This window comes from Hippoglossus stenolepis, chromosome 5, assembly GCF_022539355.2.
Source record: "Hippoglossus stenolepis isolate QCI-W04-F060 chromosome 5, HSTE1.2, whole genome shotgun sequence".
Classification (NCBI taxonomy): Eukaryota; Metazoa; Chordata; class Actinopteri; order Pleuronectiformes; family Pleuronectidae; genus Hippoglossus; species Hippoglossus stenolepis.
Window position 1 is genome coordinate 22087586 of NC_061487.1, and position 25807 is coordinate 22113392.

Below are 25807 nucleotides of genomic sequence, written 5' to 3' on the forward strand. Positions count from 1 at the left end.
TTGGCAGACAGTGTCCTCCCACAGGCCTGTGCACCACTGCAAATACCTTATGCATTTTAAATAATGGCTCCTCCACTATCAGCTCTACTTTGTTCTTATCTTGACTTTGGCTTCTGCTGCATGAATATTTGTGATTCTGCTGCAGCTGCTGCTGTCTTCGGCCAAAATGAATAATTAAACACATTCAAATATAAAAGTGGTATCCAGATGCTCGCCACACCCAGTGAGTTTGAGTGACAGGCATGTTTCCCTTTCACTGTTTGTGCCTGTCTGTGGCCAGGTCCATGTGCACAGATGATTGACAGGCTGCATGGACCTATCAATGTCACAGTCACCGCAAGTTCTGTTGTGCACTGGACCAATAGAAGATTTGAATGGTGGTTTGAGCCAAGTCTTGGTCCTAAACACACGCGTATTAAGCCAATTATTTTAAAGGGCTTTTATTTTTATTAGGGAATATACAGTTTTATCCCTGATTACATCACTGCAACGTTCACAAATCTGATTGTCCAATATCTCAATGGTGATAAGATGAATCTATTTCTGCAGCACAGCCTCGTTGAGTTTTTTCCCCCAGCATCTCTTCTCCTGTTTTGGATAAACGCGAGGCGATGTGATGAACTACATAATCTTAATGTGTCGTCTCATCCCTTGTTTCTGAGGAAGAGGAGGAGGAGGCAGGGCAGGGGAGGGGAGAGCCGGGGAGGGGAGGGGAAGGCGGAACAAACCGGTGCGCTCGGATACATGTTGTAGCTGCTCGCCCGCACTGCAGATTAACTCTTACCGTGCCGGAGGATGCAGCGAGACACGGTGAGTGGGGTCTTGATTGTTTTTACCACAGCATGCACATATCTCTGTGTCTGAAGCGTCCACAAAAAAAGGAAGATGAGGAGGAGGAAGAGGAGGAAGAACAGTGGTTTTGTGTGGATGCAGTGTGGACAGGTAGACAGCTGCTGCAGGTACTCAGCATCAGGGTCTTCTCTTCTCTCTCTATCACACACACACACACACTCACAGAAAGAGTGGGAGAGTGTGTGAGCGGGAAGGCAACACACACACACACACACTGAGTCGCCACACATGATGTTCAGCAGCTATTTCCAGGAGCTATCCGGCGCTCAGGTGCTGAAACGGCGGCTCGTCGGTGTCCCTCCTCCTTCTCCTTCTCACCATCCCGTGGACTCGTGAACCTGTTGGAAAGACCGCAGCTGGAAGCGCAGCACAACACATGGAGGATGACATAATCATCCTCTCACCCTGATGAAATGTCCCTGCAGTGTTTCCCTTTAGGGAAGTCAAAAGTGGGAAAACAGAGTTTCCTCTATGCTGTCTTTCGATATCAATACAAAGCAGTGTGCCTTTACAGCTTTTTTAAAGGGAGATGCTTTAGTTAGGTGGTGAAAGTGTCCGAGTCATGTGCACTGAAAGTTCCTTCACCTGCAGCTGTCATCTATGAAAAGATCTGTTCCCTCTATTGTCCCAGACGCTGCCTCTCTGCAGCCGGCTCTTTGAAACCGGAACAGACCTGTTGGGAAGACAGCAGCGAGAAGCCTCCTATAACACAAGGATGAGCTCACTGTGACATCATGGTCTTCTCACCCTGATGAAATATCCCTGCAGCGTTACTGACAAGTCAAAAGTGAGGAAATACTGAAGATACTTTGTCCTGTCTTTCTGTGTAGGTTTCTAAATGTGTGCCAGCTGCTGTAGTTAGGTGTTCAAAGTGTGCACTGAAAGTTCCTCTGCCTGCAACTGTCAGCTCATGATGAATGAACAGATCTCTTCCCTCTGTTGTCCCAGACGCTGCCTCTCTGCAGCCGGCTCTTGGGAAGACAGCAGCGAGAAGCATCCTCTAACACAAGGATGAGCTCACTGTGACATCATGATCTTCTCACCCTGACTCTGCCTCTTTGCAGTTGCAGCTCTACTGGATTAGTGGGATGTTGTAGCAGCAAAGGAACGTGGGATTCCCTCTAAACACAGACAGCATCGTCCGACTCAGGGACATACAGTAATCTGTCGAACTGGAGCGGTGCAGGAGGCTCACTTGCTGACAGCAGTGCAGCTTCTAACTGAGCACTTTAAATGTGATGCTGCTCCCTTAAATTCAAATCAAGCAAAGTTCTTTTTCCCCCTTTTGATTATCCTTGAGACTACTGCTTGAGGTCAGCCTTAACAAGTAGTCTTTCATTATGTCCACTGATGATATTTCAAAAGACTCCTCACCTTGTGATCTTTCTCACCATGTGGGTGAGAGTGCTATAAAACTGCGGTCTCAAGGTTCCGCTCCCCAGGACATTAAGTGTATACTCTCCAGGCCTGGACTATAAGAGAGCTTGGCTTTGAAGGGATTTCATAGATGAGCTGTGTGTGTGTGTGTAATGAGACGAAAGTGAGAGGAGGGCAGTGGGAGTAATGAGGAGAGAAAGAAGAAGAGGACGAGGAGGGAGAGCGAGAGGGTGAGGGCTGTTGACGTGAAGGGGTGATGTATTTACACTCCTCACTTATAAGGACATTCACATAACCTTCAAGTGAAATGAGCAAGCTGCAGCCACTGATCCACCTCCTGCACAGTTTCAGCACAACCATTTGCATGCACGTGTATATGTGTGCTTCACATGCACACACTCGCTCTCACACATGACAAGACGTCCCACTGGGTGCACACGATGTCCCAGTGAGAACATGCTCTTCCTCAGAGAGGAAGACCACCGGGAGTCCAGAGAAGGGCAGGGGACAGTTAGTGTCCAAAACAGACAGATTTGTCAAAATCGCAGAATGAAACCGGGCTAGCCTGCTCCCCAGAGACTAAACTTGCCCTTTAGTGTCCTTGCTCCATTAAAAGCAAAAAAAACCTCTGGAGTTACCTCACTTAGAGTGTGTGGGTTAGTCATCCTCAGTAACAACTGCATAATGAAGGACGCTGGATGAGAACACATTCTTAAAGAAGGTGTGAGGCAATATCAATTCATTATTTACTCATTATCGTAGTATATTCTCAGCCATACTTAAAGCTGTACTTAAAATTAGCCACATTTTATCTCCCTAACTTGCTGTCTGTCTTTCAGGTATCGGCTGGTCTGAGCTTCTTCTGACCGGAGCCCACGCAACAACTCTTCAGCCAACACTCACTCTCCCTGGGGTTTGCAGGGACGCCTCCTAAACTCAGCCCATTCCTCATCCTGCCACACAGAGCGTGAGGGGACGCAGGCCAGGCACTGTGGAGACGGGGCAGAGCAGGGAAGAGGCAGAGTGAGAGGAGTGTGTGTGTGTGTGTGTGTGTGTGTGTGTGTGTGTGTGTGTGTGTGTGTGTGTGTGTGTGTGTGTGTGTGTGTGTGTGTGTGTGTGTGTGTGTGTGTGTGTGTGTGTGTGTGTGTGCACTTCTGGACACCCTTCTTCCTCTAAAAGGGAAACTCAAAGCTCTGAAGAACACAGATCCCACAGGATGACCCGCTACTTCCCCACACATGTTGACAGGGGCTGAGGTCGGCCACACTTTGACGTGTGTGTGTGTGTGTGTGTGTGTGTGTACGTCAAACTGTGTCGAGGAGTCTGTGATTGCAGCAGGGAGAGTCTGCACTCCCCTCCAGCCCGGAGAGGGGTTGTAGTGTGCGTCCTCTGTGTTCCGGATGCAGAACATCCTCGATCAGAACTTAGACATGGCCACAGCTCTACTCGCCGGCGAGAAGCTGAAGGAGCTGATCCTGCCGGGCCACTCTCAGGATGAGAAGGGCGGGGCCCTGGCATGCCTCATGGTGCAGCTCAAACTGGAGCTGCCCTTTGATCGTGTTGTTACTATAGGGACGGTCATCATCCCCATCCTGCTGGTCACCCTCGTCTTCACCAGGAACTTTGCAGGTAAGACACTCAAGGTATAGCAGAAGCCCTGAAGTCAGGTTTGGGGATATACACATGAGAAGCAGTTCTTTAAAATCGATAAATAAATTAACAGATGTACATCTCAAGACTCACAGTGTAAAAGATACAGATATGATGTTTGGTGCGTTTGTGTCTTCTGCCCCAGTGTAAGAAGGTGATAAGGCAGGGAAGGATAGAGAGACAGAGAGACAGAGAGACAGAGAGAGAGAGTGAGGAAGACAGACTGGAAATATGAAGGAATGGATTGTTGGGAGGGGGGGAGAAGGGAGTGTGGTTGGAAAGACAAGAGGGAAACGATGGATGGGAGGGATGTTAGTTCACTGCTGAGTCAGACTCTGCAGAGCAGCATCTAACCAGCTGGGACCGAGCGTTTAACTTTAGCAGCTGAGAGATGTGGCCGTTTAGACGACTTCTCGGGTATTCACTCACTAAGGATAAATATAGCACTGTCAAAATATAACTATTAAAGCACAAGGACAGCAGCCTGCCCTCTGTTACTCTAATAAAGTAATGTCACTGCAGATATCCACATCATTTCAAGTATTTTTATTTTAAAATATTGTTATAGTTATAGTTTGTCGTATTGCACATTGCTGGTAGAAGTGCTGACACCTGTACTTAACAGACGGAGCTGATAGAGATGAACTTGGACAAGAAGGAGTGTTATTATCACTTCCTCTATCTGAGGCAGTCAGGTGCTTCTGTCGTTTTAAAAAGCTGCATGAGAGACGCAGCGCTTTGTGCTGAGCAGATGAACTATTCTGGAGGATTCTCAGAAATGAAACCAGAAAGATACAAGATGAATAACTTCTGCATGGAACTGTGGTCTCTTATTTAGAAGTGATGTGAAAGTGAGAATTAATAAATATTTGATTAACATTATAAATCTATTGTTTGACGTTGAACTGTGTGCTCATACAGATTTACAGTTACAGATATTTCAGATATGTTTACCTTTCCTTGCCTTAAAATGGTTTAGATCAAACTGTTAAACAATTTTTTTAAAACGTCGCTCTCATGCCGCTGGTTGTATTTTAACGTTATTTATTGTAATCTTTGCCAAATATTGTTCATGAGGTTGAACCAAAAATTAAGATCTAGGATATAGCATTGCATCATTCTTCTTTCAGCTTGTCAAATTGAATCCCATCATGATGAGATATAATCATCCAACTTGTTTGAGTGATGTTATACTGATGGTTTCTATCTGCCCTTTCTTCAGAGGAGTCCATATACTGTTACACACCGCACAACTTCACCAGGGACCAGGCACTTTATGCAAGAGGCTACTGCTGGACAGAGCTGAGTGACGCTTTACCTGGTGTGGAGCATCACCTCTGGCCTTCACTCTTTGAACACAAGTTCCTGCCCTACGCCCTGCTGGCCTTTGCTGGAATCATGTACATCCCTGCTTTGAGCTGGGAGTTCATGGCCTCCACGCGACTCACCTCGGAGCTCAACTTCCTGCTCCAAGAGATCGACAACTGCTACCATCGAGCTGCTGAGGGCCGAGCCCCAAAGATCGAGAAGCAGATCCAGTCCAAAGGACCTGGCATAACTGAGCGAGAGAGGAGGGAGATCATAGAAAATGCAGAAAAGGAGAAGAGCCCGGAGCAGAACCTGTTTGAGAAATACTTAGAGAGACGAGGCCAAAGTAACTTTCTGGCTAAGCTTTACCTGGGTCGCCACCTGGCTATTATCTGCCTCAGTTCTATCCCCATTTCCTACCTGAGCGCCTACTACGCCCGCCAAAGACAGAATGAGTTCACCTGTGCGCTGGGTGAGCCCCCAGACACCAGCAGCTATTTAGAGCTGAAGCTCAGGGTTAACTGTAAGCTTCCTGCTGTGCAGCTGCAGCGCATCATGGCCATTGTGGACATATCTCTGCTCTGCACCATGAACCTCATCATCCTGATTAATTTGCTGCACTTGTTTGTCGTGCGCAAGTCCAACTTTGTATTTGACAAACTGCATAAAGTTGGCATTAAAACGCGGCGACGCTGGCAGAAGTCTCAGTTCTGCGACATCAACATCCTGGCCATGTTTTGCAACGAGAACAGGGACCACATCAAGTCACTCAACAGGCTGGACTTCATCACCAACGAGAGTGACCTCATGTATGACAACGTGGTCAGGCAGCTCCTGGCTGCGCTTGCACAGTCCAACCACGACGCTACACCCACAGTGAGGGACTGTGGGATACAAACGATTGATCCCAACATGGATCCCTTTGATTTTGGAGTGGGGGAGATGGCCGGGGAGCCGCTGGTCATCAAACGGACTCGCAAGAAGATTAAATGGATCCCATCCTCAAATCCTCTCCCTCAGCCATTCAAGGTACAACGGTTTACCAACAATAATGTCAGAACTCACCATTTTCTCCCTGAGAACCTTCAGTCCTTCTTATTTCCTCTTCCCTTTTTCTTTTATATATCTACTGTAAGAACTAGACAAACACGTGTAGGATTTGTAGGATTTTGGCTTAAGTATGTGCTCTACTGAGTACTTTTTATTTGCCATTAATCTGTGATATGATGTTTTCTATTCTTTGTAAAGGAACCTCTTACCCTCACACGCTTGGAAAATCACGGCAAGCCTGAAAAACCCAAACCGCTCAGACGAAAGACGATGGCCGACAACTTCATCGCACCACTTCTGGACAGCAAAGGCACACAGCACCCAGCAACAAAAGGTATACAGCTCTACAAACTGTAAGTGAACATGCTAGAAAAAGAGATTTTAAATTAAAGCTGCGCTAATCAAAATTTTAAATTGCTCAAAAGTCACTTTAATGAACTCTTAAAGAATTATCATTCACTTCTGCTGTCACCCTCAGATCTCCAGAGATATTTTGTGTCTTTTAGCACACTGTTTTGGTTTTATGGCCCAAATATTTACTGTTTTGGTCCATATTTTTTACTTTCTTTAGCATCTTAGCAAAAGTTTTCAGCTCCGATAAACCCATATAAACAATCTGAGCAGAACAAAACAGAAAGACAGTAAACCATAAGAATACAATATGGTGCTAACAGATAAATGTTGTGTTCACAGCTTGCCTCCAAAATGCAAGAAAATCAGTTGATGCTAATTTTGGAGGGATTATGTTCCTTTTTACTTCCCTATTTTTAAGTGAATCTGATTTTTGACTTGTAGATTTAAGCGCGATGGAGAAAAAGCACAGTCGCAACTTCTCACTGGACATCCACCCGTACATGCTGACCATTCGTAAGCCCAAGGTGGAGGCCACAATTGCAGAACCACTTCCCTCAGAGCACAACATAGACACAGTGTACCTTGAAGGCACACATACTATCGTTCATGTGTCTGGCGCGATTACAGGTAAATCTAATCTTTACTCGTCTCTTTCTGGTTTCTGGCAGAATTACTCACATTTTTTTTTTCATGAATCCATTGGGTCAAATATTGAAGGATTATATTAGATACCAGACAAACAGGGCAACACATCTAAACCTACTGTTCCTTGCATAATCCTGCAAATAAGCAATAATAGATACAAGATACTGTTATCTATATTCACCTCCACATTTCTCTCCTCTCGTATCTTTCCTGTCTTGTTTTTCCTTCTTGGCTCTTCAGAAACTAAGGTGTGCTCTCCGGAATTTACCAACCCTTCCTTTTCTACCATGACCCTGCCCACCCAAGCATATGTAAATGGCGTGAGCCCCAACCCACCGTCCAGCGAGGATGCGCTCAGTCCCAAGTCCTCCCCACCACAAATGGAGCCCGTCACCCAGGCAGTAAACCCAGAGCCTCCGACACCACCCCTGACCAGAGCGCCCACACACCAGCTGCTCAGCATACACCACACTCTCTTTGAGGAAGACGAGGACGAAGAACACCGTAGAGACAGACTGGCAGGGAGACCGGGGGAGCTCATCGCCGCCGGGGAATGTTAAAGACGGAGAAGAAGGGGAACGCTGTGATTCCTATCTGCACATGACCACCGTGTCAATCCTGTACTCCAATCCAGAGCCTCCCCTGCTCACCTACTCTCACTTCTCACACTTCTGTGATGGGAGGATTGGGCTGACTGATGAGAAAGAAAGGGAAACACTTTTAGATTGTTGAAATACTCAGAGAGGATGAATAATGGTTGTGTTTACCAGAGTATTACTGTAAGCACTGATGTCCCATTCATGTCTCAGGATGACTGTGCACAGCTCATCACCCTCCAATGAAACCAGCAGTGATATACTTTAACAGGGTGCTACAGTGCAGGTTCAAACCGCTATTATCAGTAAAGAAAGGATGAGCGCCGATGGGAGACGAGCTCAGACACCTTTGGATTGATGCATATTTGCATTGTGGTATTTAAACACATATGATAACGCTTAGTCCCTTTATCACAATAACCAAGTAGAAAGGTAGCTCACGCAATACACTTGTTGAGATCTGCACAATAATATGCAAAAGATCACAATATATTTGTGGCAATAAGGTTTGCGCTTACAGCATCGTAGTTCGCAGAAAGCTGTACATGTATAGACACTATGTGTGACTCAGCGATTTTTGGGATGTTTAAAATATAATAAATTACATGGCTTTGTCGTTTTCACCACTGATTAGGGACGTGTATTAAGATCTTGATTCTGATATTTGCACATAATTAATTATAGGTAGATTGGCATATTTTATAAAGGAACAGAAGATTCTACAGTGATAGGAGTGGCTGTGTGGGTGAATTATCAGTATTGATGTGGGTAATAGGTGCTAGATATCTTTTGAAATCTAGTAGAAAAGGTAACGTGGGTGTTTTCTTCTTGACAACGTGAATATCCCTTCACCGTGACGACTGGAGATGGACTCACTGTTTCTGGACTCTGTGTTCTGCTGGCTTCTCGCGTGAGTGATGTGAAAATGAATGAAGTGGGAGTTGCTGTCGAATCGTTCCTCACTGGAACTTACAATGACAAAGCTTATGATTGTCATCCGCTGTTTTTTCAGTGCTCCCCTGTCTCACATTGTGCTAACACCTGCTTGATCGCCAAAAGAAACTTGTGAAAGAATGACTTGCTAGAATAGTTTGTCTGTGATTTGTAGATAAACCAAACATATAGGCAATGTTAGAACCTTTCACACTGAGGGGTTGAGTTCACTTGTGCGTGGACAAGGGGATGGGCGCCTACCACAACCTCTCCTTATGCATTCATTGCAGCTGCACAAATGAACCTCAATAAAAAGGAAATACAGTATCTGAATACTGTAGAACACTTTATTGCTATTGTCACAGGCCTATCTGTGGGATAGGTGCACCTACATACATACTATATACTCATTGTCTGGGGCATTCAGTAAATACACGCTTTAAGATTTGTTGTGGTAGATGGCTGGGCAAAAAATGATATCAAGATAAACTATTTTAGTATCATTGGCTATATTGATAATTATCACAATAAATGTCACCTATTATTACTAAATAATAAAAGCTAGAGATTACCACAGAACTAGGTGGAAGGATGTGGTATGTCTCAGGAAAGAACCCATCACATATTGCAGATTAAAATCAGTGAGAGGGTGCTTTGCAAAATTTTCACTGATTTCTCAGAGTAATTCATGGCTCTTGATATTGAAAAATCAAGCATATTTAGGGGACTGATATTTATGAACATGTGAAATTTGGTGCAAATCCAAATAAAAATCCTGATCTGGTGAATTGAAGTGGTTTCATAAGGGGACCTTGTTGGGCCTTGTGGGAGGTATAATAATAACTTGAATGTACATAGCACCTTTCAAGAGACCCAAGGACGCTTTACATGTGTCAGTAGCGACAAAGAGAAAAAAGATGTGGTCTCTGTGGCTGTCACAATAAAGGTTGGCTCAGAATCCCTTTGTCAGACTACTCAAGCACACAAAATGCATCCAGAAGCACTTTATAAGACAAGTAGCACCAGTGTGTGAGGGCATGTTGTATATGCTGTAACACAGCACTGCTCTTTTTTCTGTGTAAATCTTCACATTTAAAGGTCCAGTGTGTAGAATTTAGTGACATCTAGTGGCGAAGTACCGTAAAAAAAATGGCGGCCTCCGTCGAGAGGACCCGCTCCTGATGGAGATATGGAGTATTTAAATATAAAAGACCCATTCTAGGGTAAAGAAAACAACAATTCGTACAATTTAGATCAAACACACAAGTGAAAACATCACTAGGATTATTTTATATTTCACCTGAATCTCACACACTGGACCTTTAAGGCTGAGGACACTGGGAATGTGGGGGGTGAAAGTCCAGACTCTGACTGTGATGTGTAAAATGTCAAAATGCCAGAAATGAAATAAAATTAAACACGTTTTTTCTTTATAATAAAACAAAACAAAACACGTGTGCCTCCTGACGGTCGATGAACTACGTGTACCAGAATGCACCGCGGCTGTCAGTTTGCACTGCACCGGAGAAGCCGCACAGTGACACACACATATACGCGCACACACGGGCTGACAGCTTGTTCAGTAAGTTGAAGCTTTTCCTGTGTTGACAGCGAGTTTATCTGAACCCAGACTTGTTGTAGTTGTAAGATTATCTTTGTTGTATTGTGTTGTATTCGGTCACATTCCTGCTAGTTAGCGTTAGCTTGAGTTAGCTGTTATCACCGTTGGGTTAGCTTAGCAGTCCCGAACGCCAAGCTAGCTAGTTAGTTAGCTAGCCCGTAAACGTGCCCCCCCCCCCCGCGGCATGGGCACCTCTTCCTCGGCTCTGCGGCGAAGCTTTCACCGGAACAATTCACCTCGACAGAGATGGAGATACCCCTTCGATTCACTTTAACACACCGGGGACATGCTCCACTTTCCACCGGCAGCGTTAGAGCCGTGAACAGCAGCTTTGCTCCGCTCGGCAGCCGGACACTCGTAAAGCAACGTCAGCAGTCGGCACCGCAGCTGTTAGCTGTCGCCTCAACGTGATCCACTGTTTGACAACAGAGTCCGACGTGTTGTGGCTGAGTCCTTCACCTATTGTGTCTCTTCAGGGGAATTCATTTTAAAATCTTAAGCATTGTATTCACCCGTGAAACTCAGTTATCGTTAAACGCACTTCTCGTGGAGCTGAGCCCGGAACACTGATGCACTTGTTTTGTTCGTCGTGATGAGAGACGTAGAAAAGTTTGTTTACTACGAGACTGGCGGCAGTTATACCTGAAGACATCATAACTATATTTAAATGTATAATAACAAGCATCTTACTTAGATGATCAAACTTATGGTTATATTATGATAGGTTCTTTTCATATTTATAAAGTAAGGTTTTCTTATTCCGCTCCAAACTAACGTTATGACTGAATTGAATCTATACATGGAGACTTTAACCTTTGGACAAAGAAAGTGAGCGTACACTGTTTTACTTTAAATGATTATTTCCTAGGACCCTAGATTAGACCTGTTATTTGTGTGTGTGTGTGTGTGTGTGTGTTTAAACCACAGACTGAGTGGTGTGAGCAGACATTCACTTCTTCATTTTGCTCTCTGTCACTTCAGCTTTTAGTGCTTCAAACATGGACCAAGACAACAACTCAGAGGTGTGTAAAAGTATGAGAGAGAGAGAGAGAGAGAGAGAGAGAGAGAGAGAGAGAGAGAGAGAGAGATTGGCTTGTGTAATAATAGATTTTAATGTTGCCTCATTTTGTGCAATCACCACGTCTTTCACAAACTGAGCTCAGCTTGGAAATGCGTAGTATCCATAATCCTGGCACCGTGTGTCTAAGATATTGTTTTGTGTTTTGATGTGTCACAGGATGAGTCAATCTGCCCATCAGAAGACGAACTGCCGTGTATACCTCCAGAGCTCTGTAAGCTGCTTGATAATACTGGGCGTATGCTGTACTTCGTCGGAGAGATGGTGCAATATACCATTTAACAAAGGGACTGTTGTATTGTTATATACAAACTTTGAAAAAAAAAAAGATGTAGTTTATTACAACTGTCTCTGTAATAGTAAATATGTGTACTATAGTTTCAAACATCTTACAATAATTCTGTGCTTTGAGCAATAATAAACTAAGCGTTAGTTCTTTAGATATTTATTACTAGTTCTACTTCTCCACATAACCACTTAGCTTAAGAATGCAGCTTCTGCTTATGCAATACAGGTGTAAGGCACAGACTTATTTCACCGTTTTCTAGACCAGCAGATGTTTTTAGACTTGACCAAAAAGCTGTAACTCTTTTCCATCATTAGCAGCGAGGCTGTATGTGTGAAACTTTCAAAGCTGTGAGAAAAACACATAATGCGTTTAAAACATCAAACATGATAAGTTCTTTTTCATTTGTTTCTGTGGTGACTGTCCAGCTGATGGTGAGGCAGTGGAGCTGCTTTGGCAGATGCGAGCTCAGCGTCGCCAGTCGTCTCCTGAGCTCCCAGAGACTGTGACGCTTCTCACTGCCCCCGATGGCAGCCTCCTGTACCTGGTGGGCACGGCACACTTCAGTGACAGCAGCAAAAAGGACGTGGCAATGGTGGGCCATTGAGAATTCACACATTGCAATTCACACCCTTTTAAGATTTGATGTGCTGTGAAACGTTGGTGGATAAAGGAGTAACTGTGAATGTGGAGAAGAGCCGTAGAGTAGCACCTTGAAGTGATGATGAGTCGCTCTTATACACTGTGATTAGGTTTGCGTTCCTATTTTGCCAAGCATAATCTTTTCTTCTTTCTCCCTCATTGATTGTTTTTTCTGTACATCCACCCTCACTCAGTTTCCATTTGGTGCTCTCTCACTCTCTTATGCTTTCTTATTTTGTCTCTGTTTCTTATCTTAAAAACCCACTGCTGTCTTTCTCTGCCACACAGATGATTCGTGCCGTGCAGCCGGACGTGGTGGTGGTGGAGCTGTGTCAGTACAGAGTGTCGATGTTGAAGATGGATGAGAGTACACTGCTGAGGGAAGCCAAAGACATCAACCTGGATAAGGTTCAGCAGGCCATCAAACAGGTGAGGCTCTCAGGAAGATGGGGAATTAAGAAAGGTGGTGGTGTGAGGGATAAGAGAGAGGAGGGATAAGAGAGAGGAGGGATAAGAGAGAGGAGGGATACGAGAGAGGAGGGATAAGAGAGCGCGCAACAGCAACAGTGAAACAAAGATGGAGAGGGTGAAGTGTATATTAAGAATAAAGTAGAAATGGTGAGGTCTTAGATGGGGACAGCCACAGTGAAGGGTATTGCATCATATACTCATTGTTAATGGAGAAAGAAGTATCACTGTGCTTCATAAGCAGGACTTAAAGTCAGTAAAGCCATTTTCAAACGTGACCTGCGGGTAAAGCTCTGAGAATTGGGTCTGGAGTTTACCCAGAGTTTGCCTCTAACACACGACAATGCAGCAGGAGGTTCTCTGCACGGATGCTTTCACAACAGCAACAAATCCTCCCCATTATCCCGCGGGGATCCCCTGCTGTGTTCACACGTCGTTCACACAATCTCCTTAATTTCTACGGACTGTATAGTAGTAGGCCAGGCGGAGACAATCCGCTGATAATCCGGAGCCTCTCACTCGGACATTTCCGTTCACACATGCACCTCCTCTTGAGAAAACACTGAGAATCTGCAGAGTTCAGTGCATGTCTGAAAGCAGCTTAAGTGAATGAGTTTGAGTTTTAGTCTGTTTTTGTTTTCGAGTTCTATGACAACGTAAGTACCTTAAACTAAACAACTTGTACTAATGTCATCAAATTAAAATGATCACTGAACATATATTTGTTTCTCTGTGCCATGTGTGTTTGACAGAATGGGCTGATGTCTGGCCTGATGCAGATTCTCCTGCTCAAAGTTTCCGCTCACATCACAGAGCAGCTGGGCATGGCTCCTGGAGGAGAGTTTAGAGAGGCCTTCAAGGAGGTAAATCACACACAACAAAAGTGAGAAAGAGGTTGATCATTTCTTTTATGTTATTCTCTTCTTTTTTCATTGTTGATGTTTTTCTCTCCACACAGGCTGGACAGGTGCCCTTCTGTAAATTTCACCTGGGGGACAGGCCGATCCCTGTGACCTTCAAAAGGGCTATTGCTGCCCTCAGTCTGTGGCAGAAGGCTCGTCTGGCCTGGGGTCTTTGCTTTCTGTCAGATCCAATCAGGTATAACTTCACTTTTAGTCACAAGTAGTCAAGAAAACATCTTTCTCTGTCTATTATTAGATGCTGATGGTTAACAGCATAGAGATCTACAGCACTGTATCCTAGAATGAGTTCAGAACATGCCTTATTTGCATATCTAATGTTCTTCAGAGGTTGAGAAAGAAAAGAAAAGGGAAGTTTAAATGTAAATGCTCGATATCAATGAATTTCGACATTTGGGGAAATTGCGGCAGGTGGTAGCAAACATTATACTTAAAAAAGCAGCTTCGGATATGTTTGAGAATATCTGTGTGCTCCCTGTTGAGTGAGGGACTGTGCGCCCACACATTTTCCAGAGCACAAGCAAATCTGCCAATTTGTTCAACTGCCAGTGTCCATGAGATCTGACTGGAAGCTTTTTGTATAAAGTTATTATGTGTCCATCCTCCAACATCATTGAGGCCGAGCCTTTTAAAAGTGATGTTACGTTCTCTGATGATACAGGCGGGGACTTAAACAGATTATATGTTAGAAGATGTGTTTTGAAAGCCAATGATCTGGGGCATTCGCACAACGTTAAAAAGTCTTTTAAAGTCTCTTAGATGCTCTGAATTCAGCTTTTCCAGACTGAACACATGACAGACAGACAGTTTCAAAGTCTCTCACAAATATAAGTAATGCAGTCTTTTGCTTAAGTCATTCACTAGATTCATACTGTACATGAAGTGTTGAATTCAAACAACAAATGACTTGTAGTCCTGCATATACTATGTTGTGCTCATTTCACAATATTGAACAGTAAAAATAATAACCTAAATATAAATACAGAATCTAACATTTAAACAGAATCACCCAGATCTTTATTTTCTTACTATATGTTTCAGTAAAGAGGACGTAGAGAAGTGCAAACAGAAAGACCTGCTGGAGCAGACCATGTCGGAGATGATCGGCGAGTTTCCTGCTCTCCATCAGACCATCGTGGCTGAAAGAGACATCTACCTCACTCACACTCTCCGTCAGGCTACACGCTGTGTGGAGGCTCCCTCTAATGCCCAGAGTGAGTATTTCACTGTTCAATAAGGAAGGCATCACATCTTGTGGATCATGATATTAATTTTAATATATAGACTTTTTAGCTTGTTCATTGTGTTCTGTTTTTTTTTTTTTGACTGGACCGGCCACAGTCCAGTGCTTACAGCTTAATTCTCATAAAAATGTGAATGAATCCATAATATATTTCAGTTTATACTGCTGTTACATCTCTGGTCGACCAGCAGAGTTTTGGTAATTTCCCTATTCCCCAAACCTCTTTCAGAATGACTTGGTGCAATCAGTTTCTATTAAGTCGCCAGGGGGCGTTTACAGGCAGCGTTGCCAACTTGGCACTTTTGTCACTAGAACATTTAATACTGTTTTGCAGAAGTGCCTGCTGTGGTGGTGGGAGTCGTTGGGATGGGTCACGTTCCTGGCATCGAAAGAAACTGGGAGAAGCAGCTTAACATTAGTGAAATCATGAGGTATGTTTATTTTGTGGTTTACATAATTGATAGTCAGAAGTACAAATGAACTGTAATTGTATTTGCTTTGACAGTTCAACAGCTGCTCCATGTGTGTGTTTCTTCCTCAGTGTTGCGCCTCCCTCGCGTTTTGGCTGGGTGTTGCGCACAGTCATGAAGGGCGTCGTGATGGGAATGCTGGGATATGCCTGTTACCGTGCTGGAGGGAGTATAGGTCGAGCCTTACTGTCTTTACCCACTGTCCAATCAGCTCTGGAGATTCTACAGCCGCCGCCTGCTTGACCTCTCCAAGCGCATCATTGACACGACCTCTGATTTATGAAAAAGATGCATCTATCACCAGTGGCCTTAACAAAAGGAGGTGAGGCTGGAGGAATAGAGTTCACCAGCCCACACTATGAGCTACCGAGGACCTCAGGGGGGTTTAGAGCCTTCCGTCTTGTATTGATGTCCCTGTCAACACTGCAGGGCCGTACTGCCAAAGAAACCATGACAGTACTCTTTTTTTTAAATTTTTTTTTTTTATTATATTTCGTGCAAATCCTGCATTTTGTATTGTTTACAAATGTCAAAAATTCCTTTTCAATAGATTTCTATTTACCCCAGAATTCCTCTGAATGACTTACACACAGAGATATGATTGGACAAGTACCATCAGAAACAGCTTCAGTCACCTGCCCTGATATGACGATTCACTTTCTGAGTGGAACACTTTTCTATCGCTCTCTCCTTACTCCTCTCTCCTTTACTGTGCCAGCCAGGATTTTTGGGATATTGGCACATTTCAAGTTGAGCACTTTAAAAGAGACTGGTGGAGTATTTTACTGGACATGCAGCCTATGGAAAGGACAAGAAAGCAAAATAGCAAGTCATTTAGAACTGGAATAAATAAAATGGAGAAATATAATTGAGGAAAGTTTTTTTTTTTAAACCTTCCGTTTTAATAGTTGGTGCCTAGAGCAACTCAAGGTTAATGTCAACAAGTGTCTGACTTGGCGGGTTGACTATCATTTCCTTAATTGTTGAATATTCCACAAAACTCTCATACAGGATTAGCATGAAATGATTCCTTATGTGCATGGCCCTGCCTACATCAACAGACAAGTGCCTCATACCGCAGCTGTAAGGGCTAATGGTTAACTTCAAGGAATGGCAAAAATGTGTGTTATGCATCTCACAGATTATACAAGCAAATGGTTAATGCAACTTTGTTTGTAACAATCTGTCCTTTTATTGATTTAAGATAAAGTAGACAAACTTTATAGATACTGTCGCCCTTAATACAGACATCTGTCTACATTTTGTCGTCTTAGTTTCAGCAGAAATGTTACCATGGCTCCTACATTTTATATTCTACAGAAACCTGAAGGAGGAGAAGCTTAAATGTGCCTCAGAATGAGAAATTCATAAAAAATGTTATTTGTATAATATAATTGTACTTCCAGTGTTCGGCACCATCATCTTTAGGCTTTTTCTGGTTGCACCTATTAGTAAAGGTTTCATACTTGACACAGAAATATGCATCATAGGCAGAAAGCTTTGTCTGAAAACCTTCCCATGAGGACATCTGACATTCAGCACACCAGCTGTTTGTACTTTTATGATATATGCATTATCTCTTCCTGGTATGATTGTAAAAAGGGGAACAAGGATTGGTTGATCTAGCAGACAATTCAAAAGTTATATTGATTGTCATGATTTCCCATTGAGGGAAATTATTTGTGGACTTGTTTTGAGCATTATGAAGAGAACTGAGAGTTGAGGTTGGTCAGAGTTGAGAGGTCAAGCCTTACACTGCTATCACTGCTGCCTTTGACCCTGTTTTACCCAGTGACCTGTATCCACAGTACAGAGTCTCTTATTGCACATATAAAAACTGGATGGATAACATCCCTGGAACTTATAAATTCAACAGTCTGAATAAGACAATAACATGGTTGCAAGGTTATATACCAACATCGATTTCCTTAGTTTTCCATAACTTAATTTAAAGTAATTTTTTGTACAGTGCATTATCTAGATGTATTTACAAGATTTATGAAATGACCCAGTGCATTTATACAGGACTTGAATAACTGAAGCAGTGTCATTTTATCTTACATCATGAGACCACTTGTAAACTATCCAAACATTAAACTAATTCCGATAATGTCTTCCAACTCATGAATTAGATTAATTCATGTATAAGCATCGTGAGAATGTGGAGGACAGATGTCCCACTCAGCAGTATAATGCAGTCAGATTAAAACATTGTCCCCCTGCCATAGAACTCTGAATGTTTAATCTATACTGTAACTTTGAGAATTGCCAAGAAAACTGTATGAATGCCTATTATTTGTTGCAAAGTTTGTTTCCCTGTATCCTTGTGTCGTATTGTCGTTGTTGAAAACCCCAACATTGAATTCTGAATAATGTCATGAATTATGAAAGCATTTTAAGTAAAGATATAACTATATTTGCCTCAAACATGTTGCTTTCTTCCTGTTGTATATCAGCTACAAACGCACACTGACAATGACATTTGACTTCATCAGAATACAGTATGTAGCTTAATGATATTATTATATTAATATCAATGTTGTACCATCTGTCACAATAATATTATTAGCTTTCTTATTCAGTTATTATTAAATGTGAATTATCTGAACTTTGTTATCTCCGTTTAATATCAAATCTAGCTTCTGTCTACGTAGTTCCGCATCTACTGTTTGTTTCCTGTCGGACAGATATCAGGGTTGTACCGCCTGTCGTAAACAGCAGGGTTATGAAAGCATGATCAGCGGCTGCGACACAAACTCACTCATGGCCGCGGTTTCATGGCTTATTTAGGACCTCGGCTGCGACCGTCACGCATCGTGGTCCCTGGTGTGTCCGTGTTCAGACGCCTCGGCTCGGGCGGGATGGAGAACATGGGTCTGGCGCTGAGTCGCTCCCCGCTGGAGAGGCTGGAGTTTGACAACGCCGCCCTGAGGAAGCTTCCCCTGGACCCTTCGGAGGATGCCGGCGTGCGGCAGGTGAAGGGAGCTTGCTTCGCCCGGGTGAAGCCGCAGCCGCTGACCCGGCCTCGCTTCGCCGCCGTGTCGCAGGACGCCCTGGCGCTGCTGGGGCTCAGCGTGGAGGAGGTCACCGACGACCCGCTCGGAGCGGAGTACCTGAGCGGCTCCAGGGTGATGCCCGGGTCCGAGCCCGCCGCTCACTGCTACTGCGGACACCAGTTCGGACAGTTCGCCGGGCAGCTGGGCGACGGGGCGGCCTGTTACCTGGGGGAGGTGAAGGTGCCTCCCGGCCAGGACCCGGAGCTGCTGCGGGAAAACCCGAGCGGCCGGTGGGAGATTCAGGTGAAGGGAGCCGGACTGACTCCTTACTCCAGGTACAAGCTGCTTCTGTGACACACTGTGGGTCATGTTGCATTTCAGGGTTTGGAAGAAAAGTTTTTATGCAATTTGAGATGAAAATCATTTCTATTATTAGTTATTCAGCTTGAAATACTCATTGATATTTGATTGGAGTTTAGCCAACATCTCTTTAATACTGATGATAAGAAGAAGACAGAGAACTTTATTTATATAGCACCTTGTGAAACAGTTACAAAGTGGTTTATAATAATAAAACTAATAATACAATTTCAAAACATTAAATACAACAAGATAGAATACTATAAATAGTTTCAACAATACCAATAGTGAGTATATACCAAACAATATAAGTGAGTCTTAAGAAGAGATTGAAAAGAAGATGCTGAGTTTTTCCTGCCTGAGATTGAAATAATTTGAAACTCATAGGTAACCAGTAAATGGTTTGTAATTTTGGTTTGCTTTGTCTGAGTCATTTGAAGCAGGACTGCACCACTTTGGTCAATATTATTATTATTATTATTATTATTATTATTGTGATAATTTGCTGTATTTTCTACCGGTCTGTGTCTCCCGTCCACAGACAGGCTGATGGCCGAAAGGTTCTGCGCTCCAGTATCAGAGAGTTCCTCTGCAGCGAGGCCATGTTCTTCCTGGGGGTGCCCACCACCAGAGCTGGCTCCGTGGTGACCTCTGACAGCCGGGTGGTACGGGACGTGTACTACAGCGGAAACCCGCGCCAGGAGAGATGCTCGGTGGTTCTCCGCATCGCACCCACCTTCCTCAGGTGAGTGCAGGTCATTGCGCCCCCCCCCCCCATCTGATCCATCATGGATGTCTGAGCTTTGTAAACACAGGGGATTTCTGTCATCTCTGCTGTGCAGGTTTGGATCTTTTGAGATCTTCAAGCGGGCCGACGAGTCCACGGGGCGTCAGGGTCCCAGCTACGGACGCGATGAGATCCGAGGTCAGATGTTGGATTACGTCATTGAGATGTTTTACCCTGAGATCCAGACGAATTACCCCGACCGAGTGGAGAGGAACGTGGCTTTCTTCAGAGAGGTCAGAGCCCCTGACTGACACCAACTTCCACCCCACTTCATTTTCTTTCATTAACATTGTGAGATAGGGCTTTTTCAACATTTTTGTTGATTTCTTAGAGAATAATTCATGTATCTTGATTTTAAAGAATCAGGCATGTTTAGGGGCATGATCATTTTTATCCAAATTAAATTCTGCATCTAGTGAATTTATATGTGGTTTCAGAAGGGGACTGTTGGGCCTTGGAGAAAAGTCAGAATGCACCAACTTAGTGTTATTCTAATTTCCACATGTTAAGTGTTTGCAATAAGTCACAAGACGCCTCTTAAAGTAGGGATGTCATATAATCCCAGGAAGGGGGGGGATTTCAAATGCCTTGACAGGCCCAGAAATTTTAAGAAAATATGTACGTCTGTATGTAAGACTACTGTGTACTGAAAGGTTTACTCAAATCAGCATGAAGCCTATTCAAGGCACTGACATTACAGTTTGAAGCCAAGAACATTTATGGATCCTATTATCCTGTTAAGCTGCTGTAGACTCAGTGACTCAGTCAGTGACTCAGTCATGTTCAGTGACTGAGTCGCTGTGTCCTCTGCTTTATATGAGATTAAGATATTAAGAGAGCTGGATACAGACATTTTCCTCGTGTGATTAGAAAGTAATGGTGTCATCTACTCTCCTCAGGGGTTGTTTTCAGATTATAAATTCTTTTGGACGTGTAGTCGAACAGTAGCTTTACTGTAAGATGTTGTGTTTGCAGGTGATGCTCCGTACAGCTCGACTCGTGGCTCAGTGGCAGTGTGTAGGTTTCTGTCATGGAGTCCTGAACACAGACAACATGAGCATCCTGGGAGTCACGCTGGACTATGGTCCATATGGCTTTATGGACAGGTCAGACATTTGTAGAGTTTTTATGACCAGGAGACTGATTCTGATTCTGTATGGTCATTTGATATTAAAGCAACACTATGTACGTTTTTCAGAGCAACAGCGCCCTCTGCAGTCACATGTGGTGATTCATTATTTTGGGCTCTGCATCCAAGCAATGAAGTGGTTTTCATTTAGAGAAAAATCTAATATCTGACTGCATTGTCTCACTCACTGAACTGAAACACATCTGAACAGTGAATATTACTCATGATCAGCGGCTCCCTGAACCGGAAGAGCTGCTGCTGTAACAAATCCACCAAACTTCTTCCTATTTTAAAGGTTCTCTGGAGCCTGATTCTGGCGACTTAAGCTGCAACTATCAGTCAGTTACACAATTCTTCAAGGAGAACATACACAATCACCAAAGTAACATAGAGCAAGAACAGGAAGTAGGGTGAGGAGTGGGAATCAAAGAGGAAACATTCTCCCTTTTCCAAGTCAGTGACAAATCACACTAATTTTGAAGCTGCTATTCTAAGGTAAAACAGTTGCATAGTGTTGCTTTATTTCAAAGGAGCCTTTATAATGTTCTGCTGCAGCCTATTCATCTGCCTCTCACAGCAGCACGTTGAAAGGGCAGTAAAACCATGATAATTACCACAACACACATTTTCTGTGTTTGAAGTGTCCATCACAACTTTCCTCATTTCCTTCAGGTTTGATCCAGATTTCATTTGCAACGCCTCTGACAACTCGGGCCGTTACACGTACCAGGCCCAGCCGGCGATCTGCAGGTGGAACCTGGTGAAGCTAGCAGAGGCTCTTGCCCCAGAGCTGCCACCGGACCGGGCTGAGGCTGTCATGGACGAGTACCTGGATCTGTACAACGGCTTCTACCTGGAGAACATGAGGAAAAAACTGGGCTTTTTGAAGAAGGAGGAGCCTGAGGATGAAATTCTGATCACGGAGTTGCTGCAGACCATGCACAATACAGGTGGCGTTAAAGAGCATCATATTTCCTCGCAGCAGAATGTGATGATGGAGCATTATGTACACAAAGCACTGTGATGAATCATGGGACATATTAAACCTGTTGCACCGCTGTTGCCTGTTTATCTCCTGCAGGCGCTGACTTCACGAACACGTTCCGCAGCTTGAGTCAGATTTCCTGTCCCACTGAGGGTGAAGGAGAAGAGGAGCTGGTGAAGAAGGCAGCAGAACTCCTGCTGGAGCAGTGCGCCTCCTTAGATGAGCTCAAGGCTGCAAACAAACCTACGATGGATACACGGTGAGCAGGTCAAAGCCGCCATGTACAGAACAGTCCACACTGTTAGCTTAATTTGTTCTGTAGTAAATAGAACATCAAAGTATATTTAGAGTGAGAAGATAAGATAAGTAGGTTAGTTAAATACATTGAAGTAATCTGATTACTGTAGGCTGATAAGGGTTCAGTGTCAGAGCAACAACACACGGGCAGTAAATGTGGAACAGTCATGGTTCATAGCTCCAGTGATCTTTACTCAACCTCCACCATCTCATTTTACTTTGGTTCATAACAAAATACAGTTCCTTGAAAACTAAATATCATATTTGTTTTAATAGCTGTTGATATCCACACCCCCCAGAAGATGAATCCTAATGTGTGACGCACTGACCGTAACTTGTGCCACCACCATTTGGTCAACGTTTCCCCTTAAACACAAGAAGTATGGTTATATTATCATTTTGTTTGTGCTCCAGCAAAATGATTAGTATCATATTCATTATCCTTAACAGTCAGTGATAGATGACCTGATCATACAAACTATCACTGAGCAATCTTAGCATCGATTTAGAGTCATGTTTATGATAAGCCATCATGATCAAAACCGTTTTTAGGTTATAGTCAGTAGGTGATTTGTTCATTATCTTTAAGGGTCATTTAAAAATAAACTGCAGATCCCATTATTTAGAATTGTGTCCTCTCTCTCAGAGGGGATGGAGGGGTGGCTGAAAGGGAATGACAGATTGTTAAGGAGAATGATTTATGGTCGTATTGGTTTAAAGGGAATGGCATTCCCCTCACCCCCCTTCAAATCGATTATTGGCTATTGGTTAAACAGCATTAGTCAATTGAACCCCTTGTTAATATGAAAACTGAAGCACTCGTTCTGATTGCTGTCAACACTTTGCAGTCATATCTTTCAGTTCCAGTTTCAAAATGGGAACCAAAATCATTCGATAAAATGCTGCTAAAAACACAGCCTCAGGTCGCTATTTTTTTTAACTGCAACAATGCTGGAGAAAAAAATAAATTTCATTATCTGTCAATGTGGTCCAGCTTTGTATATTGTCTAAGACAGAGCGGGCGATTTATAATTATGTCTTGTGCTGTCTTTTGGAAGTCGTAGAAGGAAAATCTGATCATTGAGCAGACCAGAAGTAAACATGGAGGATCAGAGTAATCAGAAATGACACGTTTAAATATGTGATCTGATTTCCTTCCTAACCCAATTTGCACATGTAAACAGAGTCAGTGAACGTGCCATAAACACTACGTCTGTCTTCTCTTCATCTCATTACCTTATTTCCTCCATGAAAGTATCTGAAGAGCGGATGAAACCTGGATCGACCGCACCGGCAGATTCAGTCCTCTGCTCTCTCCAGCACGTCAGTAACCATTTGAACTGTTATGATTCCTGTCTGCCGTTGACAGTGAGCTGGCGATGCTGCTCTCCATGGCTCAGAGCAACCCAGCGCTGTTCCAGATGATCTCAGACAGGACGACAATAGCGAGACAGTTGGAAAAACTCAGCAGACTGAAAGAGCTGATGGAGACGAGCCGGGAGGAGCTGAGGGGCAAACAGGCCGAGGACTGGACTCGCTGGATCGCAGGCTACAGGTGAGATGGAGGGAGAGAGGCCAGGTTTCTGATAGGAAGGAGTAATAATAAAAAAGAGGAAAGGGTGAGGAGCTAGTTTAACCGGATGAGTTTTTTTTTGGTTTTTTTGGGTGGATGGTGATGGGTGGAAGTGTGACTGATAACAGGGGCTGACAGAGAGGGAGGGCGAAGAGAGGAAATGGGGTGTTGACTCTGACATTGTTCCATGACTGTAACTCTCTGACTGAATGTTTTTGCGTTATCACTGCCGCAGGAAGCGTCTGGCCCGCGAGCTGGAGGGGCAGAGCGACGTGCAGGCCGCGCAGGAGGAGAGGGGGAGAGTGATGGACGGTGCCAACCCGCGCGTGGTTCTCAGGAACTACATCGCCCAGAATGCAATCGAGGCTGCCGAGAGCGGGGACTTTTCTGAGGTCAGGCTCGGATTCTCTGTCAGTGTTAAACACATTGTACTTCTGCTGTTACCTCCGCCAAGGGGGAGTCCATCGGTTGGTTGGTCAGTGGGATTATGCAAAATCTACTGAATGGATTCCCATAAAACTTGGTGGTTTGATGAGATATGGGCTTAGAAAGAACCCATTACATTTTTTTCTCTATCTTAAACATTATGTTTTTGACATTCTCATAAATTTCCCTGGGAATCATTTATGGATCTTAATGGAAAAAAATGTATACATATTTAGGAACACTGATATCTAAGAGTGTGTACAATTTGGTCTCTGCAGCACCTCAACAGTGAGTTTATAAATAATTATTAGAGTTCACTTCAATTTCCTTTTGCTGCAGCGTTTCACTTTCAGCTCTCACTTCCTCTCAGGTCCAGCGGGTCCTCAAGGTTCTCGAGAAGCCTTTCTCTTCACAGCCAGGTCTTGAGCTTCCTGCGCGGGTGGGCGGAGGCGGAGGCGGTGGCGGCGCCGAACGGACGGAGAGAGACGAGGGAGAGGAGCAACAGCAAGAAGCGGCGTCTCCATCCGCAGCTAGAGATCCTGTTCCCTACGACAGCAGACCTCCAGCTTGGGCTAATGAACTCTGCGTCACATGATCTTCGTAGTAACTTTCCTGATTATCAGCTCGTCTGCCTGAAATGAAGAGAGTTTATTATTATTTTACTTTTAATGTCTCTCCCCTCTCTTCCAGTCACTGTTCAGCTCTCTCTTTCAATGGCAGACAGCGTCAGGGAAGTTAGCATGAGGCACGACGCACCACAGGATTCCTCACTGATACAAAACAAACGGGGACTGAGTTGACTTTGGTTAAAATACATAAAATTACAAACATGACGGTGCCATTTCTGGTGAAAGGTTTTTTACCATCTATGAAATGGGTTTTAAGGATAAGTTTCCTCCGAAGGCTTCACATTTCTGAATAAAACAGGATGTTGTGATGGAGTTTAACAATCGAATGCAACTTCATTTTAGGAAAAACATTGACTAGGGTTTGGCCTACATGGAAGAAAGAAACGCAGCCTCAGCTCGTTCCCTGTCTGTTTAGTGTTAAGTTGGGTGTTAATGACGAGTCAGACAACAAGTCCTACAGTGACCTGTCTGATTCTGATGACCTGTGGGGTGTCACCTCAACATATACCAAATAATATGATGTATGCAGTATGCGTGTGGGTGAAAGATGATGTTTTAAGTGTGCTTGTGGGTGAAAGGGAATTACTGCACTTGATCCTCTAAGCCGCAGAAGATAAAACGCACAATATATTCTCTTATCATTGTAAAAACCACGACTGGCATAGAACAGAACCACAAATATGAACTTAGTTGTTTAATCTCACGTTAAGTGAACATTGAAAGTACAGTTGAGAGATAGGGAAATGCATGACTGACCATTGTGTTGTGACAAGACAAACCATATTAGAGGAAGTTTATCAACGAGGTGTCATAAACGTGATGTTATCCAGAGTGAGATTATAGATAAGGGAAGAAAAACACGAACACCCATTCATGAATTTACTGCCTTAAAGGGGCAGCACCACTGGTGGTAACTCTCACCCTTTTGAATCCGGATCAATCTGGTTGGTTTGGCATATGAGTTTTAGATCTGTTGTAAAAAAAGGCATAAAAACTGGACATCCTCACGTAACCAACGAAAGGAATGGACATGAAATGAGATTTTAATTTTGCTTAATGAGTGTGAAATATAACTTTGAGTGCTTCCTCGGCTATTGCTTTAACCCATCTGAATAAACAGAGCAATGTGTAA

General features: G+C 43.7%; 3 protein-coding genes across 7 annotated transcripts; all 3 read left to right on the plus strand.

The window, feature by feature from the left end:
* Positions 1 to 712: 712 nt before the first annotated feature.
* panx2 (pannexin 2) lies at positions 713 to 9098 on the plus strand. 4 transcript variants are annotated; one of them, XM_035156012.2, is made up of 8 exons: positions 735 to 810; positions 1484 to 1639; positions 1801 to 2950; positions 3069 to 3858; positions 5102 to 6216; positions 6436 to 6571; positions 7033 to 7218; positions 7477 to 9098. In XM_035156012.2, exons 4-8 carry the CDS (start codon positions 3630 to 3632, stop codon positions 7794 to 7796), a joined length of 1986 nt encoding a protein of 661 aa, XP_035011903.1. In that variant the 5' UTR covers positions 735 to 810; positions 1484 to 1639; positions 1801 to 2950; positions 3069 to 3629; the 3' UTR covers positions 7797 to 9098. The 4 variants fall into 4 exon arrangements, with proteins under 4 accessions (XP_035011902.1, XP_035011903.1, XP_035011904.1 ...); XM_035156013.2 differs by lacking the exon at positions 1801 to 2950; XM_035156011.2 differs by lacking the exons at positions 1484 to 1639; positions 1801 to 2950 and having other exon boundaries at positions 713 to 810.
* Positions 9099 to 10223: 1125 nt separating this feature from the next.
* On the plus strand, positions 10224 to 17920 carry trabd (TraB domain containing). Of its 2 annotated transcripts, none has more exons than XM_035156016.2 (10): positions 10224 to 10347; positions 11368 to 11408; positions 11624 to 11678; positions 12179 to 12345; positions 12681 to 12821; positions 13613 to 13723; positions 13819 to 13958; positions 14822 to 14994; positions 15358 to 15454; positions 15565 to 17920. In XM_035156016.2, the coding sequence occupies exons 1-10, from the start codon at positions 10239 to 10241 to the stop codon at positions 15734 to 15736; spliced, it is 1206 nt and encodes a 401-aa protein (XP_035011907.1). In that variant the 5' UTR covers positions 10224 to 10238; the 3' UTR covers positions 15737 to 17920. The 2 variants fall into 2 exon arrangements, with proteins under 2 accessions (XP_035011907.1, XP_035011908.1); XM_035156017.2 differs by lacking the exon at positions 10224 to 10347 and adding an exon at positions 10374 to 11214.
* Positions 17921 to 18178: 258 nt separating this feature from the next.
* selenoo1 (selenoprotein O1) lies at positions 18179 to 25807 on the plus strand. Its single transcript, XM_035156015.2, has 9 exons — positions 18179 to 18824; positions 19391 to 19594; positions 19692 to 19869; positions 20612 to 20742; positions 21438 to 21715; positions 21847 to 22009; positions 23417 to 23602; positions 23856 to 24012; positions 24417 to 25807. Exons 1-9 carry the CDS (start codon positions 18271 to 18273, stop codon positions 24648 to 24650), a joined length of 2085 nt encoding a protein of 694 aa, XP_035011906.1. The 5' UTR covers positions 18179 to 18270; the 3' UTR covers positions 24651 to 25807.